This window comes from Anabrus simplex, chromosome 3 (genome assembly GCF_040414725.1).
Source record: "Anabrus simplex isolate iqAnaSimp1 chromosome 3, ASM4041472v1, whole genome shotgun sequence".
NCBI classification, from domain to species: Eukaryota; Metazoa; Arthropoda; class Insecta; order Orthoptera; family Tettigoniidae; genus Anabrus; species Anabrus simplex.
Genome location: NC_090267.1, coordinates 285555423 through 285577123, shown reverse-complemented (window position 1 = coordinate 285577123; position 21701 = coordinate 285555423). Strand labels below are relative to the sequence as shown.

At 37.4% G+C, this 21701-nt stretch overlaps 1 protein-coding gene across 1 annotated transcript in view; it reads right to left on the bottom strand.

Moving 5' to 3' along the window:
• The window catches only part of LOC136867230 (condensin-2 complex subunit H2), a 266034-nt gene that overhangs the window by 130546 nt on the left and 113787 nt on the right, over positions 1–21701 (bottom strand). The window contains exon 5 of the mRNA XM_068227053.1: positions 13334–13478. Within this exon, the coding sequence (XP_068083154.1) occupies positions 13334–13478 (145 nt within the window). The remainder of the gene's footprint in view (positions 1–13333; positions 13479–21701) is intronic.

The window sequence follows — 21701 nt, the reverse complement described above, 5'->3', positions numbered from 1 at the left end:
AATATTTGAAAATTAAATTTTAGGCCTTCCCCAAAACTACCATTTCACTCAGCGTGAACAAAATTAGTTATGGCCTAGGTCGTAGCGACTTATTCCCCAATTTCATATACCGATTTTCATTAAGATAGGACCACTAATAACATAAATATCTGAAAATTAAATTTTTGGCCTTCCCCTAAACTACCATTTCTCTCAGCATGAATACAATTATTTATAGCCTAGATTGTAGCAACTTATTCCCTGACTTTGCATACCAATTTTCATAAAATTCTCTTCAGCCATTTTCTTGTGATGCGTGTACATACATACATACAGACAGACAGAAATTACGGAAAATTAAAACGTGCATTTCCTTGTTACTGTACACAATACCGATACATAAATACCATCCTTTTTAAATTCTGAGCAATGTACAGACAAAACTCTTATTTTATATGTATGGATGATGAGTAAAGAAGTGGAATCGGAGATAAGGCTTCTTGTGGATGATGTTATTCTATATAGAGTAATAAATAAGTTACAAGATTGTGAGAAACTGCAAAATGACCTTGATAATGCTGTGATATGGACAGTAGGCAATGGTATGATGATAAATGGGGTTAAACATCAGGTTATGAGTTTCAAATAAGAAAAGTCCTCTCAGTTTTAATTACTGCATTGATGGGGTGAAAGTATCTAGGTGTTAATATAAGGAAAGATCTTCATTGGGTTAATCACATAAATGGAATTGTAAATAAAGGGTACAGTCTCTGCACATGGTTATGAGTGTATTCAGGGGTGGTAGTATGAATGTAAAGGAGGGGGCATATAAGTCTCTGGTAAGACCCCAACTAGGATATGGTTCCAGTGTATGGAAGCCTCACCAGAATTATTTGATTCGAGAACTGGAAAAGATCCAAAGAAAAGAAGCTTGATTTGTTCTGGGTGATTTCCGATAAAAGAATAGCGTTACAAAAATGTTGCAAAGTTTAGGCTGGAAAGACGTGCGAGAAAGGAGACGAGCTGCTCGACTAAGTGGTTTGTACTTGAAGGATGCCAATTAATTTATTATTTAACCACCTATTCAATACATTAAAATTTTATACAATTAGAAATTGATCGATGTTATGTTATGAATGTGAGACACGTTTCGCCTTTCATAGAAGGCATCATCAGTCACTGTACCTCCTCAAGGTTTAATCAGGCACCTGATTTAAAATTAAAGTATAATTACTAAGATGTAATATTAACATTTTTACAATAGGAGCAGTCTAAGGAAAAGAATACAATATTCGGTATTAATGTGTATAACAACAATATCAGCCGTTGGCTGTTGATTACTAGTTGTGTAAGGAACATATACAGTGCTTAGTAGCAAGGTTTGATTTGAAAATTTAAATATTACATTATTTGGAATGTTAGCAAAAATATACCAGCAATTTGAGAGAATGTTAACTGAGACTTTATTCAGAAGTAAAGTCGTAGTAAGCGGAAAAACTATTTGGTTGAAGTCTTAGGTTAGAGAATTATGGCTTGCAATAAGGAATTGGCGATTTAACCCATCCGCTTACTTTATAAACATCAGTTCTGGATCTTTAAATTACCATTTAAATGCTGGTGTTTATAAGGTCCGTGCAAGAGTGTGCTTAAATGATATCAGCAACTACGGGCACAAACGTTGTCAAACTTTCATAGAAATACTCAAAAATAATCATTTCAATGGAATGTGGTACATTACAGTGAAAAATATGAACTATGCACTATAAACTCAACAAGTAATTCTTACGGTGAGTCGGAACATTTACGTTTGTAATATTTACATCTGCTTATTGACTCGTATTACTATCACCAACTTCACTAAGCACAGATAACATATCCACATCACTAGATTCACAGGTAGAACTTTCCGATATATTATAAACTTCTTCACAATCGTTATTCAGTAAAATATCCATGACTTATCGTTCGGGAATAGCCTCACGTGTGCTCATGTTTACTCACTGAACACCCATGACATCAGCTCAATGCTATCTTCAATTTATGCAGTTATTCCCTTAAACACGACTCAAATACAGCGGAAGAGACTTTCTTCAGATATAAAGAATTATTGTAATGCCATCTGTTGAATTTTTAACGTACTACTTTCTCTTTACCATCGATAAAGCAGGACGCTGCATTACCCCGTCGATTCAACGGGTAGTTAAGCTGGGCACAGGCTCGCGCATCCTGTCCATTCGACGGTTAGGTAAGCCGGTGGGTTAACTTGGCGTAAAAGAAAAAGAATACAATATTGGATATTAATGTGCATAACAATAATATCAGCTGTTGGCTGTTGATTACTAGTTGTGACAAAGGTAGATATACAGTGCTTAGTAGCATTGGTCTGATTTAAAAATTTAAATATTACATTATTGGAATGTTAGGAAATATAATTACTAAGTTTAATATTAACATATTTACAATTGGAGCAGTCTAAGGAAAAGAATACAATATTTAGTATTAATGTGTATAACAACAATATCAGCCACTGGCTGTTGATTGCTAGTTGTGACAAAGGTACATATACAGTGTTTGGTAGCAGTGGTCTGTTAGAAAATTTAAATATTACATTATTTGGAATGTTAGGAAAAATATTCCAGTAATTTGAGAAAATGTTACATGAGACCTTAATCAGAGGTAAAAAAGTCGTAAAAATTGGAACAAATTATCTGGCTGAAGTCTTAGGTTCGAGAATTCTTGCTTGCAATAAGTAATTGGTGATTTAACTTAGGCGTAAAGGGAAAGGAAAACAATATTCGGTATTAATGTGTAAAACAACAATATCAGCCGTTGGCTGTTGGTTACTAGTTGTGTGAAAGGTACATATGCAGTACTTAATAGCAGTGGTCTGATTTGAAAATTTAAATATTACACTGTTAGGAATGTTAAAAAAATAAATATCAAATGTCCTGAGCTGTCAGTGGAGAGATAACGTGGAATGACATTAGTAGACGAATAAGTTAGAGTGGTCTCTTTAAAAGTAGGAAAGATCACAATATGAAGATAAAGTTGGAATTCAAGAGGACAAATTGGGGCAAATGTTCATTTGTAGGAAGGGGAGTTAAGGATTGAAATAACTTACCAAGAGAGATGTTCAATAAATTTCCAATTTCTTTGCCATCATTTAAGAAAAGGCTAGGAAAACAACAGATAGATAGGAAATCTGCCACCCGGGTGACTGACTTGTATGCAGATTAGTAGTGATTGTTGCTGTGTTGTTGTTAATTACAGGCTATTATTTTATGACTAAACATGAAGTCGTACACAGTGTGCTTTAATTCATTGCTGCACATTAATTTCTTCCAAAAATCAATAACATGCATTCATTTTGTAATACACTGAAAGAAAAATACCGTCCTACTAATAAACGGTGTATAACATTTATACAAGGTTTATACACCGTTTATGTGAAATTCGTTACTAATAAACCGTGTATAAGCCTCCTGTGTATACATCTGTTATAGTTATTCATTGAATTGTTTACACAGACCAGGACCCGTGTATAAGCACTGTATAGCAGCGAGTAGCGGAAAAAGAAACGAGTGAGCAGTTTATTTTCATTGTATTTATTGTCTACAGTAATATAACCGTGGTAAAATATTTGACTTATCCATATAACATTGAACACACATTGAAAGAATGGACGATAACGTTGAAGATCTTCACGGTATTCACACCATTCAGAGGTTATGGAGGCTAGACATCTTCGTAAAGTAAAACAGTTTAAAGAGACGGAATGACAATGAATGACTATAAAAGAAATGATGGTTGGGCGTATTTTTGTGTAATAATGTGTTACTGCTTAATAGACTTTTGAAATTGCGAGTTTATTATAGATTATCTACCTCTACAAAGATCTTTCTCAAATTTGAGTATAAAAAGGGACATATTCCTTGACATAAAAATGGTATAACTTGAAAACCAAACGTAATATGATTTTCATACTTTGTACTTGAATACGAAGAAATATGATATATAAATGCCTAATAGAAACTTTTTTGATCAAACCTTTCTTTTAGCTACAAAACAGGGTTTCCTTTCTCCTGAAAAGTAAGGATTTTGGAATGTGTACACTTTTCAACTCGCCGATTCAATTACAATTGCCTACGTTTTCCGTACTATCCCAGTTAGGAGCTATTGATCTTTTCTTAAGCTTTTCCATTTATTTTTTGGCGTTCATTACACAAGCAAGCTGAAGATGTGTTGATATCAGTAGAAGTCAATTTCCAGCTGTCTTACTTTGTGTTGCCACTGCCTTTTTGATATGCTGTGCTACTGCGCGACATTCCGGAAAGTTTTGCTCGTAGATAACCAGCAGAAGCGATCATAAAGGCGGTGAACGTGCAAAAAATGCCAGTGAACTGCAGGAAGAGATTCCTACGCCTTGGAACGAGTGTATATGTGCTGTATAGTAATACAATGCGTATACCACGTTTATTAGTCAGAAAAATATAAAACGCTTATACAGGGTTTATTCACTGTATAACTATACAAGTGTTAAACAACTGTATATGGACTTTTTATTAGTAAGACGGATAGACTATAGCCACACAGTACTTCCCCCTGTTTGCTGAACAGTGTTATCCCCAGCTTCATGTTCCTCTATCTCCCCTACAGACATGTTTGTGTTAGTGAGCCACAATCACGGTAAGTAACCTGAAATTAGTCCAGGCCCGGGCACTGGGGGATAACGGATGTGAACCCAGAGCCTATTCAAAGTACAGAAAGCTTTCTCAAATTTACCAGTGTTAATAAAGAAATTCAAAATTCATATAACTTGTCACACTTGCTCATACCATGGAAGGCCATGAAAGTGATCACTATGTCTGATCTAATGCTCCCAAATTTTACATATCTTTGCGAGTTCTGAAATTATATTCATGTTTCTTCTTGGTGTATGAGTGTTTTAGTGTGTTGTAGTGTTGATATGTGACTATATAATTTTATTTATCAAATTGAATTTTAGTAGATCTTTGGTCTGATCTATTGAAAGTTGAGTTTGTTTTCCAGCAAACCAAATACTCCATGCCTGATATGCACACACCATTTTTGCTCCCTTAACATATGTAGAAGTAATGCTCATCCCTCTCCCCATAGAGAAAATATTGCACAACAAGTAAAGGCTGTTAATAACATATTCCAGTAAACCTTACGGAAAATCACGACGACACCCAAGAAACTGCTACCAAGTAACAAAATATAATCAAATTAGACATAATATTGCTAATCAATGTAACTAGAATACAAACAGGTATGCCATTCCACGGAGCTGCACTGCTATTGGCAGGTGCGCATGACGTCACCCTGAGGATAGTGCTACCGCCAGATTCAATGCATTATGTGTTGAAGGGTAAAGTTAGCTGAGTGTTTTTAGAGTTAATTTTGTTAGATATTTTAATTACACTCCACTTAGTCATGTATCTTGAGAGGACATACTATTTATCATTTAAAATTAATACGAAAACATAGCGCCTAAAATCTGTAGCTGTAATGATACACATAAACCTCACAGCGGCGATTGCAAAATTTAGAAAAATAACATTTTTTGAACGAAGTACTCGAACTAATAATTATATTAATGAGGTAAATAGTGAATTCAACACTTTTTAACTTAACATAAAGGGCAGTTAGTATCCAACTTATTATAGTTAATTATTGCAGCATCAAAAGAAAGATAAATACAAGTTACAAGGAATGCAATAATTTAAGAATATTTTGTTATACATCTAGACTTATGCTCTGTTGAAGATTAAATATTAACTCGCCTTAAATTATGATAATGCTAACCAGAGACAAATACAGTAGAGACAATACGCGACACTCTGCGAGATATCGAGGGACAGCGAATAAGAGCTCTGTCTAGCGGAGTGACCTGGAGTTACTGTTTCTGTCATAAGAGCACGTGTATTTGTTTGTGAAGTTTTTGGCGTTATTTATGCTTTTGCATAAGTTGACATAAGTAAATAGTAGCATGTGTCATTCTTTTATATCTCCTATCAATATGAATGGAAAGATAGGTGTTGCGTTTGGCTGCAAGAACTATTAAGTGCAGAAAGATTCGCGATCTTTCTTCCGTTTCCCTCGTGACAAGAAAATGCAAGTAAATACCGTGTTTGCATATATATTCTTCCAGTTACAAAGATATTTTTATAGTACTTCCCAAACTTCTGACCTGTGTGACCCATATTTTAACTGGCTTAAAATATAATAAGCTTATTGTATTGTATTAGTGCAGCAGGTAACCTTCAATACCGATGTGTTGTTGTAGGTGTGATCTGTGGGTTTTGATTTAATCCAGAAAAATACATATGCATATGTGTGTGGCTGGTTGTGTTCCAAGTTACCCCATTTGGAATGCCGTAATGTGTTGTCAAGCAATGAAGAAAATATGGATGATTTATGAAATGTACATATTTTGTTGAAACAATATGATGATGAAAAATTTGATTTACCCTAATGTAATGGTAAGTATTGCTTATAGGGAAATTTTGAATGTTTTTGCAGCTAAATATATAGATTTTCTTTCTGTTAGTAGGCTTCAAGTTAAAAGGAAAATTGTCCAGCTCTTAAATGTAAATTCACTGAATCATGTGTGTAAGGAATGTGCCAATATTTTTATTGACAAGTGTCCTAATGTGATGATACAACGCTTTTAAATGAGAAAAAAGACAAATCTAGCCGTGGAAGTTCAGGCAGGTATGCTAAAGCTAAAAAATTAATGCATAAATGAAAGATCAAGCCCTTTCACAGCAGTCCATTTCACATCTTGATTATATGTCTATTTTCAGTCTTTAAATAATAACCTGTTAAATAATTCTTCATTCATTTATCCAGAATTGCTTTAACAACTTTGAAGTTAATATTTTAGTAACACTTTCTTTCTAGACGTAATTTATTTATCCATTCCCGTATATACATTTCCACTGATATTTGAATTTAGCGCGAATTTCCAGGTCACGCCACTAGGAGCGCCACTTGCAAATTGTCTCCCATTTTAACAAGGCTAAATCCGGAAGTGTCACATATTGTCTCTACTGTATTTGCCAGAGAGGATTTTTCTTCACAGCGTTCTTTCGTAAAACGCCCATATATCACCAGGCGAGTTGGCCGTGCAGTTAGGGGTGTGCAGCTGTGAGCTTGCATCCGGGAGATAGTGGGTTCGAACCCCACTGTTGGCAGCCCTGAAGAGGGTTTTCCGTGGTTTCCTACTTCCACAACAGGCAAACGCTGGGGCTGTAGCTTAATTAAGGCCACGGCCCCTTCCTTCCCACTCCTAGTCCTTTCCTGTCCTATCGTCGCTATAAGACCTATCTGCGTAGGTGCGACGTAAAATAAATTCTAAAAGAAGTCCATATATCTTTTCTGGTTCGTCTAATCCTAATAAATGATTTTGTTCTCACATACAGCGATATTATTTTGTTGTGAATTCCAGGGAATTATGCGGACCTAAAATCACGTCATCAGATGAATATCGTAACACACGAGCATCTATATTCATTTCATCAAAGTTGATAACTACTACCTTTCGTAAGTGCCTAATTGTTTCTGCCTTTAACCTTAATGAGATTGAGAACCTGTGTCAGAATTCAGGTTTACACTTAAATGCTTGGTCCAGTTTTGAAAGGTTTGCGACAAGGTAGAGGATATATCTGTTTTTGCAAATAAACATATGTCTAAGGAGAGAGAGCTCTTAAGGGCATTTGCAATGTCCTGGAGGCCCCACTTCACTCTCATATTTTTGCTCAGAAGGGATTGAATCTGGCCCGGAGAGAAACATGACCAGACACACTTCAGTTCACTACATGTTTCTTGTTTTGAATGGTGCAGAGATCATGTCGTAAAAGGTACAGCATATTTTGTAATTTGGGACTTTTTCAGGGCCACAAATTATTTCCTTAATGACAAATTTTCCGTCATCTGTCTCTATATTTCTGTTTTCAGCAGAATGATTTCTTCTTTGCTACTGTCAGCTACCTCGAGAATCATGTCTGTACTCGTTGACTGGTGAAGTTCTGTAGAACCTAATATAATAATTTCTGTGAACAGGTAGAAAATCATAGACAGAAGGAAATATAGTAACAGGAATAACCTATTCATAATATTTTCAGATTTTTTCTATTCAGAATTTCAGTATAGTAATGGATCCAATTTCTATGCCAGTTAGGGATATTTTGAGAGGGTACAGCATCTGCCTTCAATTTCCTTTTTTAATGGCAAGCCCAGCAGTTTGTTTTTTAAGTTTCGTTCATTGTTATGGGGGAGGAAATGGTTCAGAACAAATTCTAGCAGTGTTATGGTTGATTTTATCAGCTCCTTGACACCACAACATCCATTTAGTCCATATATAATATTTTTTTTGGAAAGCCGTGATAAATTACATTCTCAGTTTTATAGGCCATATTTTTACACTCTGCAACAATGCAGTTATTCCTGCTTTCACTGATTTTACTACCTCCTTCGACTAAATGACGTAATCTAAACTTCACTCACATATTGCACTAATTCACTTAATACACACGCAATAAACAATTAAACAGTTGACCGGAGACTGCTTACTAATATTACCACTTAGAACATGCTGTAGAAGTGTCCTCACAGTGACGTCACAAGCTACGAGAGCCGTTTGCACGGGAAAGCGATTCTGGCACCCCCTGACTGCTAATATCATTAACAACGAATTGGAAGAGGGACGGAATATATTTCAAAGCAGTCTCGAAAGCGATTTGGAAGTTGAAAAATTTAATGTGTTTTTGTCGAAGCTGATCAACATGCTACCAGAATCTGAACATCCTTCATCTTGGTGAGCATATGCATAAATCAGAAATAACATATACTCCAAACAGCCTAGTAACCCTGCAACAGCTTCAAGAGAATACGTGAAAAAGGGAGAGAAAACTTTGCATACCAGAAAAGCCAACTTGATTTATACAACCAGCGATGAAAACCAATCCATAGCATCTTGCAGAACGGGTTATCAAAGCAATGCAAAATAACACAGGATAAACTTCATGAAGCATTCTTGTCAGGATATTCAAAAATAAATTAAAATGAGCATACAGAATATGAAAATTTTGAAAGAAGAACAGTTAAAATTAGATGAAACATACAATTCTGAAAAAAAATCAAGGAAATCCAATGACACCATACAGTGATAAAAATAGATATAGCCCCAGGACCTAACCGAGTCTCGATGAGAGCAGTGAAAAATGACAAGGTTTCTGTGATTTTGTCCCTCATCTTCACTTGCATGTATCTAACTAATCACAATCCACTATGTGTCCTGAAAAGCAAGAACAATTCTCATTTACAAAGGAGATAATGAAGAGGATGTAGGGAACTGGAGATCAATATGTTGAATTATCAGAAGAATACTTGGGAGGATTTTATACTCAAGATTGCAAAGTTAGGTCAGCTCTAACTGCAATAAATGGGGGATTCTCTTCATGTCTTGAAACTTACTTAAATGTAGCATGGTTAGATGGCATTTTAAGATTTGCTTTTTTTTTTTTTTTTTGCGTCATGTCGCACTGACACATATAGGTCTTATGGCGACGATGGGACAGGACAGGGCTAGGAGTGGGAAGGAAGCGGCCATGGCCTTAATTAAGGTACAGCCCCGGCATTTGCCTGGTGTGAAAATGGGAAACCACGGAAAACCATTTTCAGGGCTGCCGACAGTGGGGTTCGAACCTACTATCTCCCGAATACTGGATACTGGCCGCACTTAAGCGACTGCAGCTAACGAGCTCGGTTTTAAGATTTGCAAAGTCAAACATGGAAAAATGTATCTGTATTTTTCCTTCATGTACCTAACACTTTTGATATGACTGGACACTCGCACATAAGGAAAACTTTACATAATTTAAATTTGCCTTCAAAACCCAGAAAATATATTTTTGAGTTACAGTAAGATAATTTGACTGTCAATGAAACCAATGTAAAGCGATCTACTTCGAATCCCATCAAGACGGGAGTTCTGCAGGGTACACCACTACCTCCGGCCATCTATAACCTAGCAATAGAATTCGTTCTGGAAGAACTTCCTGAGAAAGCAGTTTCCTCCAGATATGGCTATCAACTCGTTCCTGGACTTAACAAGATCATGTGCATGGGATTCACAGATGATACAATTATTGTAGCAGACAATAAAGAGCATACTGCACTGCTCACTAGCATGGCTAATCAGGCACTGAAGGAAACTGTACTACAATTAAATCCAATGAAATCTGTATCACTAAGCATTATTAAAGGATAAATCCATTGTTTCCCCCTGTGTATTGGAAACTACAAAGGTAATCCCAAAAATAAGGTCTCAAATTTTTTTAATAAATACATAGACCTGTTTATTTCTACAATGATTTACATCATTTTACAGCTTGAACATTTAGCTATTTTTCTACATAATCACCATTTCAGTAGATGCATTTTGGTAGACACTGTGACAGTTTTTGTACGCCCATGTCATACCTGCTCGCCGCCATGCTGTTCAGGAAGTTGTGAACCTCATCTTTCACCTCGTCGTCAGTGATGAATCGCTTTCCAGCCAAATGTTCTTTTAACTTAGGGAACAAGTGATAGTCACTGGGCGCCAAGTCGGGAGTATAGGGTGGGTGGGTGTTCCACTGAAACTGTTGCAGGAGAGCAACAGTTTGCTGGGCGACTGCCAGCAGACATTACTGGCAGACTGTGTTTGCTTGATTTTCCGTGGCTTTGGTAAAGAGGGATCCCGTCACTGGCGTGATTGTTGCTTGATCTCAGGTGTAAAGTGGAACGCCCAGGTTTCGTCACCCGTGACAACCGAGTCCAAAAAGTTGTCCTGTCCGGCTGTAAAGCATTGAAGAAATACGCGGGAAGAATCAACTTGTTGCCGCACGTGGTCTTCAGTCAGCATGCGTGGCACACATCTTGTGCACACCTTCCGGTATTTCAACTTTTCCGTTAAAATTCTGTGAGCGGCGTTTCGGAAAACCTCAGGAACCAAAGTGCAGAGATCATCCAGGGTGATCCGCCGATCTTCACGCATGATTTGCTTAACCTTCATGACATCTCGACGGAAACTGAGGGTCTCCCGCTCCTTTTGTTCATCGTGAATTTCAGTCTGACCGGCTGCAAACTCTCTACACCACTTACGAACATTTTTGACATCCATGCACGACTCACCATACACTTCCGTCACTTGGCGATGGATTTCAATCGGTTCAGTACCTTTTGCGTTCAAAAACTGAATAACTGCACGCACTTCGCGGTAACATCCAAAGGGAGATCCATTTTCAACAGCTGCCAAGCCAAGACCAAGTACCTCAGCACGGCGTGTGCATGTTTATATGCGAGCACAGGAAACACTCTTCACAATATTGTGACCAACAGCTACATGAACAGAGTTCTGTATTTATAAAAAACAGGAGACCTTATTTTTGGAATTACCCTCATATTTTATCACATAACATGTGGAAAAAGGGGAAAATATTTGTTACCTGATAGTAGACATCCATAACACAATTTTTGACCAAAAAATTCTAAACGATGCAAAATGTAATCTGAATTTACTGGTGAACAGTCTGTTATTGAAAGCAGAGCAAAAATACCTACTTATTAGTCACTTTATTTGGCCATCCCTCATATATCCACTGCAGAATAAAAATTCAACCAAAATGTCACAGTCGTTTTTGATAAATGTTGATAGGATTGTAAGAAGTGCCATAAAGAAGTTCTGCGTTCACCTGCTGACACTCCAGATTCCATGCTGTGTTCAGTGAGAAAAAATGAATGGTCTAGGCATCTGGAGAGCAGATTGGGAAGGTTCATTACAACATTTGAATGTACGTCATATTCTCCAGAGAGACAATAATGACTACGTATCATCTATACGTGATCTAAGAGACGAAAGAAGAAGTGTATTCTGAGATTGAATATAAACTGCACTGATTCCACTGCTCCTCAGGATTTTGACATAAGGCAATTACAGAGTTTACTGAGGAAACAGAAATATGGTAAATGGTGTCAGTATAGGCGCCCAATGTAAAGGAGTAGAGCTATTTCAAGAATGTCCATCAGCTAACAGGTGGATGGTAACTCAACGAGGATTACTGAGTTCCAAGTGGAAAGATGCGCTGAAGTTACAGTGTAATGTAAATCCTGATTGAGTTCTTCCTGGACGTAGTCAGGACGTAGTCAGCTGCAGACACTGCAGTGAACCTCAAATGAAACCCTTGTCCAAGTTCTTGGCTCAAGTCCCAGAATGAGCTTACTCAGGAACATGAGGCACTACAGAAGCAAGCCAGCCAGCCAGCCAGCCAGCCAGCCAGCCAGCCAGCCAATCAATCAATCAATCAATCAATCAATCAATCAATCAATCAATCAATCAATCAATCAATCAATCAATCAATCAATCAATCAATCAATCAATCAATCAATCAATCAATCAATCAATCAATCAATCAATCAATCAATCAATCAATCAATCAATCAATCAATCAATCAATCAATCAATCAATCAATCAATCAATCAATCAATCAATCAATCAATCAATCAATCAATCAATCAATCAACAGACATGACATGGGCTTTTGGGTTTATGCCGTGTCAAGAAAACAAGGTGAAACTCTTTATGTTTTGCAGAGAATATGCTCCGTGTCTTCAAAAGAAAATCTTGAGTGTTCACAAAGAAGATTTCTAGAATAATGAGGGTTTGAATTTAAGAATGCTTTACCGTTGGAGCTGTAGTGATATGCTCATTCGTCACCAGGTGGCTCCCTGTATGTTGGTGCAAGTGGGAGCTGACGACAACATTAAGCCCCAATTAAGATGTTCTATGACACCAAGTGTGCGTGAGAAGTAACAGAGAGGACATCAGACAAATCAGGGACGAATGTGGTAGCAGAGATAAATAGAAACTAATAAAATAAAATGCAACAAAGACACCAGGATAGCATACAACAGAGGTGAAATATGGAAAGAAAGTGTGTGAAGAAAATTAGAGGATAATAATGACGTGAGATAGTGTGGGAGGGGGGCATAACCAGTGTATACATGTTTTGAAAGTATGACACATAACACAACGCTTGGAATGATCCATCTGGTGATGACCCAGTTGGATGACTGGAAACAGGCTGCTGTGGATATATTATAGTTTAGTAGCAATAAATGAGACTGTGAATTTAGTAGCAGTACATGGGTTGTGATTTTTACACCATGCTGTATATAGGATCATGCATGTTATCATATCAAATTAGCGTCAGCAGCTATAATAAATTTTATGCAATACTCTACAAGAAATTAAGAAATCATCAAATAATAGGGCAATGTCATACTGACCTGAAATCAGACTTTTTACCCAGTTTATCCATATTACGGTCACACAATTCGATGTCCAGCTTTGAAGCCATCCTTTGCTCCAGTTCACAAATAATAAATGGTTCAAATTTGAAATTATTGGGTTGATGCTTCCATTTTTGGTCATCTGTTGAAAATGAGACAGCATGAAAATTATTACAGTCTTTATTCTTTACCAAATAAAATAAACAAAACCTACTGATGTGATCACTGCAATATTTAATTATAGCTTTTTAATTAGAACTACAGAGGCAGTGTAAAATTACTTGTTTAACAGGTTTTTAAAACAATAGTCTAGCAGATATCCCTAGTATTTAAACCTAACAAAACCAATGTACAGTCGAACCTCTCTTGTGCGGACATTGTCAGTTCCGTGGAAAAATGGTTAAGGGAGGTGTCTACTGAAACAAAGTTTTAAAAATAAATCAAATATTTTAATGGCAAAGAATGTCCAGTTAAAAGTAGCCATACATTCTTTTTTTTTTTTTTTTTTTTTTTTTTTGCTAGTGGTTTTACGTTGCACCTACATAGATAGGTCTTACGACGATGATGGGATAGGAAAGGCCTAGGAGTTGGATGGAAGCGGCCGTGGTCTTAATTAAGGTACAGCTCCAGCATTTGCCTGGTGTGAAAATGGGAAACCACGGAAAACCATCTTCAGGGCTGCCGACAGTGGGATTTGAACCCACTATCTCCCGGATGCAAGCTCACAGCCGCGTGCCCCTAACCGCACGGCCAACTCGCCCAGTACATTTTTATTTTGATAGTTATAAATCATTTACTGTATAACTAAATATTTGCCTGGGAGATATCAGGAGTAATTTTACAGCTTTTACAAACATTATGGCAATTTCTTTTCTCTACTGTGATATTCTGAAAAAGGGAATAAATTCTGTTAAATGCTTCATTTTGTTATCCCTGTTCTTGTGATCTAATGTGACACACAAAACTTTCCACTGTTAGCGAATCTCGGCTTTCAGATTATTTGTGATTTCTCATGCTGCTTCTTGTAGCACTGGCCCTCTAAACCAGGGTTTCTTTGCTCAAACACAAACCACTGCAACATTCACTTCTGAAAAAATTGACTCTCCCTTTCTTTTCACTCCTCAATTCCTATTTTCCTCCCACTCAAAATTTCATTTTTATTCATACTGCATTTCAATTTTTTAGGGAGCTTTCTCACTGAAAGTCCTTTCGCACTTTCTATAATAACGTTTTTATTGTCTCGAGATTCAAACACACACTTCTCTTCTTACTCATGTTTACTGTATAAGCAATGAATTTCATTATTAGGCCCATATTAATGGATATGCCTTATTTTCTTAATGAAAGTTTAATTGACCACCTAATCAATACAATATTCTTGTTTGTGTTTGAGCAAAGAAACTGTTAGTGGGCCAGTGCTACAAGGAAAAGCGAGAGAAATAACAAATAATCTGAAAGCTGAGATTCTTAAACAGTTGAAGAATTTGTGTCATCACACTGGAACACGAGAACGGGGATAACAAATTGGAAGCATTTTAATAGAATTTATTCAAATTTTGAGAATATCACTGTAAAATATATACATATACTGTATTGATTACATGGTCAATGAAACTTTCATTAAGAAAATAAGTCATGTTTACTGGGCAACTGAAATGCTATGGTATTTCTGTCTCAAAATTTAGCGCAAGTAACTTTCTTCCTTGTTATGTTTAACCATTCCCAGGTCTTCTGGAATATTCCACACCAACACGTTTTATTTGTGCGTTGTTTACGATATATAATACATAATTTCCACTCTAGCGAGTCGTTTACGGAATATTGTGCAGACTAGCATAAGTTTACAGATAATTACTGTAGGTGGCAGAAAGGTATCAATCAATCAATACTGATCTGCATTTAGGGCAGTCGCGCAAGTGGCAGATTCCCTATCTGTTGCTTTCCTAGCCTTTTCCTAAATGATTTCAAAGAAATTGGAAATTTATTGAACATCTCCCTTGGTAAGTTATTCCAATCCCTAACTCCCCTTCCTATAAACGAATATTTGCCCCAATTTGTCCTCTTGAATTCCAACTTTATCTTCATATTGTGATCTTTCCTACTTTTACGCCATTTAAACTTATTCGTCTACTAATGTCATTCCACGCCATCTCTCTGCTGACAGATAACATTTATGAACACACCTGGACCGGAAATTACTACGTAAATCATTTCACTTATATTTTTCAGGGTTGGTTTGATAGGTAAAATATATACATATAATGTATATATATTGAAAGTATACATATATACTTGACAGTCTGACAGTATTCGCTGACGTAAATAAACAGTGAAATGGCAGGCTCATATGACGAAAATGTGGTTACGATTTCAAGGTTTTGGGATGAATCGGACAGTGAATGCATTGATTTTGAAGACACGAATGTCGCAACATCAGATGTGTGGGGGAAAAGGTAGGATAGCTGATCATTTATAAGATGGTGATTAAACACAAAGTTATTTATTACTTAAGAGATCGAAGGTTCAGTATCAAGTGACAGTGAAATTGATGGAGATGGGGTGGTAGTGATGCAGACACAAGTGCAGTAATTCAAGGTATGCCTGCTTTCCACGATGTTTCTCAGTACGATCCTGAACCTCTCTACACATTGTCTTTCAATGTATCCACATATCATTCCATAAATCTTTGAAGTACTTTTGATGCTGACACACCACCTATAGATTACTTTAACCCTTTTCTTGGTGATGAAATGATAATTAATGCACATATGGAATGAAAGTAACCTACAAGGTTATAGAAAAAATGGCAACAAAAACATCATCATATCCTCAGTAGAGGAAGTGGGTGATATTGAAAACAGTGATGTCAAGGCCCTACTGGGCACGATTATAAATATGAGTCTACATCCTAGATGTGATATAAAGGATTATTTCACAAAGGAATGGCACAAGTGGTTGCCATTTTTTGGAAATGTTTTCTCTTGTAATAAATTCACGTTGATATTCCTGAGCTTGCCTCTAAATCATGATCATGGCCAAGGTGACACAGAACAGATCATAAAATAAGGCCAGTGCTAGAATATATTTAAGAAAGATGTACAGTGTTTTACACACCTTCTGAAAATGTTGCAGGAGATGAGAGTTCTGTCAAGTTCAAGGGGGTATTCTCCTTCAAAATTTACTACCCTAATAAGCCTGTGAAATTTGACCTTCAAGGTCTTTGCTCTCTCTGACAGTGAGACATGTTATTTGCATTTATGTTTACCATATTTTGCTAACTCCATTATTATTCCAGATAGCAACCTACTGAAAACCTCTCAAGTAGTTTGCACTTTTGCCAGTCACTTGTAAAAGACAATAAACAGCCACCCAAAGGTGTCAATGTTTATACTGACAGATTATATCCTGAATTAGCCAATGAGTTAGGAAAAATAGGTTTCACTTTTACAGGCACTGTCATGTCTATAAGGAAAGGGATGCCAGCAGAACTGCAGAAAAAAGAAACTAAAAAAAGATGAAGACGGGAGAGGATAAGAGGGTTGTAGTAATTCTGAGTACGAAACATTAAAGGTGACAGCATTTTAGAAGCTCCAAGTAAAATCCCTGGCAAGCCACCAACTAAGAAACCAGTAGTAGTTCATCATTATACAAAGAAACTGGGAGATGTAGATCGAAGTGATCATTTGACTTCAAATTACCAGTTTATGCCCAGGACACTAGTTTGATGGAGAAAACTCTTCTTTTCGTCAGTAAGTAAAGTAAACTCATGTCCTCGCCCCGAGATGGTGCAGCTCCACAGGCACACAATGGAGATGAGCTGCATGTACCATTTCAACCTTACACCAGCCCTCCTATCCTTCTTAAATTTTTGGCAGTACAAGAAATTGAATCCAGAGACCCGAGGACGGCAACTAACAACCTTTACGCTACGGAGCTATTGGTTAGTAGAAGTATGCATCATTAACTCCCACATTCTCTACAAGTCTATGCAAATCCAACACCAGGGGAAACCACTGTCACATTGTGCTTACCGTGAACTACTGGTGGTGTCATTAGTTGCAAATCGCCTGAGGGAAACGGGAGATATGCCTGCGATTAAAAGAGAAAGACCTCAGAAGGGGCCAGAAGATGAAAGACTAAATGGAAGACCTCACTATATGGGAAGGAACAAAAAGGAATCTGTCAGGTGTGTTGTTTGTATCAGATAGGAAGCAGAGGAGAGAAACTATTTACTACTGCAAGACCTGCACAGACGAGCCATATCTTCATCCTGTGGTGTGTTTCGAAGATTATCAAACCAAGAAACAATACTGATAACCTACAATGTGAGCCTCACTCATCATAGTGTTACAACCTGTGTTTCTTGCTGCCTTTTTTTTTTTTTTTTTTAAGTGTTATAAAGATTGAGCTTTTATTACAGAGCAAAAGGGACTGATTTGCAGACTGAGTTTGGTGAGTGTAAATACCATGGTTTGCCTGAACTGATTCATATTTAGTACTCATTTTCTTTTTTTAAAATGTATTTATGAACAATATTAAACAGTTTTAAAAAAGAGCATGTTTTGGAAATTTTTCTTGAAATAAATAACCACTCAGGAAAAATAGAATATTTCAGTGAGACTGGAAAGGTTAACTGAAACTACCTGACTTCAACCTTATAAGCAACAAGCTAGGTTGGAAAATCCTGAGGTAACTTGTGAATAAAGTCACCGGCAGCATTCTCGTGTAACTGAAATCCTCAGAATGTTCACAAATTAGAACGCAAAATGACCATAACGAAAGGTTTGGAAAGAGCCCTGTACAGAATTAACTTCACAACTACTACAGCATTCCTATATTCATTTCTTCTCTCTTTTCCTTGAGCTCAAAATAGCACAAACATTTAAAACAAATTCCTGTACGTCCACATAACAGTTTTAAAAGAAAGGGTGCCATAGCCTGGTGTAAAGGCAGTGTCCTTGAAAGTGTAAAGTGTCAACTTAAGTGCACGAGACTAATGGCGATGTCTGCTCTCCGGAATTTGAAGTGTCCGCTTAAATGAGGCTTATTTTACATGTATCTTATGTAAAAATAAAATCGATTCTGGTAAAATGACTGTGTAGGGAGGTGACCGCTGAATACAGGTTTTCATTACGGCAGGTTTGACTGTATTTCACACAACAGGTACTACCAGCAGGAGGTATTTAGCGACCAGTACAAATATTAGGACAATTCAGGCTATCATTTAGAGGAGCAACATGTATAACGACAGCAATGAATGAGGCTACGAGAGAGAGAGAGAGAGAAGAGGAGGGTGGGGTCTTTGTGATCATCTCAACTTATTTCTGTCTTTTAGGAATACTGTCAATGGAAATATCAAAATAGAAACACATAAAACACAAGAACTCATAACAGAAAATAAATAATATTTTCATATAATTAAATTTAAATAACAGAAAAATAAAATAATAGGGAAAGTGCCATCGGGATGTTTGTTTACTCTCCTTTCTTGGAAGGAATATTTTATTTTTATTTTTTTGTACTGATAATTATTTTAGAATCACTGTATTCTACATTTGATTCAATTTGTATAGCACAGTTAAATGCTAAAACACTTTTTTTTTTTTTTTTTTACAATCTATTTTAACACTAAGACTCAGAAAGGTCTTAAGGTGACAAGAAGATAAGAAAGGGCTAGGACAGGGAAGGAAGTGGCCATCGGCTTAATTAAGGTGCTGTCCCAGCATATGCCTGGTGTGAAATTAAGAAACCAAGAAAAACATCTTCGGGGCTGCTAACAGGGTGTGAACCCGCTATCTCTCAAATGCAAGCTCACAGCTGCTCGACCCTAAACGCACAGCCAACCTGCTCGGTCAAACACATGTACAAAGTCTTTAAGAACTGTATTCTTACAAACATGAAATAAACAGTACGTTACAAATCATAAATAATAGGGAATAATAGAGTAAGCCCCTGCTGGTTATTGCTAGGGTTAAGCACCCGAAATACTAAAAAATTACCTTAATTAAATCCTGATATATTCAGCACAGTAAAGTACCTATTCTCCGGACCACCTTTTGAACAGACTAAAACGGAAGTAACGTCATTGCCTCGTCACATTCACTGTGGTTGCCAAATGAACCGGCGTGCTATTCAAAGTTGTACTCCAGCACTATAATACAGCACAGCTCACAGATTGTTCCTCGAGTGCATTTAAAATAATTAATACATTAATGTATGCGTGTTAGAATCCCATACAGTCTTTTAACGCCTTACATATTTCAACAATTAATTTACTAAATTACATTTTAAATGTGAAAACCTAAAATCTGTTTTCCAGTCAATGACCGGGTCAGGGATGGAATGCATGAAACCCTATCTTGCGGCAAGGATAGGAATTGAGCCTGTCGCACGCCGGTGAAGCAATGATTAATGACTGACAGATGAAATGAAATGATTCTGGAGAGTGTCGCTGGAATGAAAGATGACAGGGAAAACCAGAGTACCCGGAGAAAAACCTGCCTCCCCTCTGCTTTGTCCAGGACAAATATCACATGGAGTGACCAGAATTTGAACCACGGAACCCAGCGGTAAGAGGCCAACGTGCTGTCATCTGAATCACAGAGGCTTTCACATTTTTTATGTACTAACTACAATTTCAACGCTTAAAGCATTGCGAACAAATTCTTTTGACATACACAGTAAGCATTACATTCAATAAATTATTATTATTATTACTGATGAATACATATATATATAAATATAAAACATTTTATTATTTATTAATCACTATTATTATCTAAATATATGGCCTGATTCCTGATTGAAATGAGCTGCCGAAGAGGTCTGTCACGCTACTCACGGGCGATTGATGCATAAGCGAGAGAAGGGATGATTTTGAACTTCTTCTTCTTCTTCTTTATTTGTTTACCCTCCAGGGTCGGTTTTCCCTCGGACTCAGCGAGGGATCCCATCCCTACCGCCTCAAGGGCAGTGTCCTGGAGCTTCAGAATCTGGATCGGGGGATACAACTGAGGAGGATGACCAGTGATTATGTATTGTACTGGAATTAACATGAAACTGACAAGTGAAGTTGGGGATCCAGACGAAAACCTGTCCCACCTCCGCTCTGTCCAGCACAATTTCAATAAATTAATTATTACAAATATATGTCCGGCTCCATGGCTAAATGGTTAGCGTGCTGGCCTTTGGTCACAGTGGTCCCGGGTTCAATTTCCGGCAGGGTCGGGAATTTTAACCTTAATTGGTTAATTTCGCTGGCATGGGGCTGGGTGTATGTGTCGTCTTCATCATCATTTCATCCTCATCGCTACGGGTGTTAAATCGAAAGACCTGCATCTGGCGAGCCGAATTTGTCCTTGACACTCCCGGCACTAAAAGCCATATGCCATTTGTTTTACAAATATATTTTTATAAAAACATTATCATCATCATCATCATCATCATCATCATCATCATCATCATCATGCAGGAGGTTTCAGCATCAGCTTACCTCCTACCGCAGTAATTAATCTGTATCGCTATCGAGTGGCTGCACACACAAGTCAGAATCAAAATCGGGGTCAGCACACGAGGTAGACTAATACCGCCGTCAATACTATTCACTCGGAAATGATTATAAACAGACAGAATCATATTTCTCTCACCGGACATAAAAATCTTGCGTTTCTTCTTGAATTGACAACAGTCTGGTGGATTTTTGTTTGGATCCATTGCACAATAATATCCAGTAACGAGTAAGAAGAAACCTACAAACGTACAAGAGACTACAAGAATTATGAATAAGCACACAATACGCACACACACTGTTTTGTAAAAGCGAACACACTGATAAAATTATCTCACTGCTGTTTTAAACAGACTGAGATTGGAACTGCACCCATGTGTTCAAGCACAGCTGACTGGATCCCTCGCTGCGTAGTTAGAGCGACGCATCAAGTCGGCTGTGGTTCAAGACATCCACTGAGCGAGTATGTAAGTAAGTATGGCAACTCCTCAATGACGGCACCATTGCCAAAACTTATGCTGAGTAGCGCGCCCCCCTCACCTACCATGTGACAACACCGCAGGCGCTGCCCCTATCGCCTGCGCCATCTCCTGTTTTATACACTCACTTCCGTTTTAGTCTGCTCAAAAGGTGGTCCGGAGAATAACGAGCTCGGCAAAACAGTATAACTAGAAAATTCATAAGGTTAATCTGGTAGGCCTCCACTGCGAACCACGTGACCTTGGGATGGTGGGGAGGCTTGTGCATCCAAGTGAAGCAGATAGCCGAGCTGTAGATGCAACCATGTTGGATGGATATTTGTCGAGAGACCAGACTAATGGATGGCTCATCGACAGGGGGATGGCAGCCGCCTTTCAG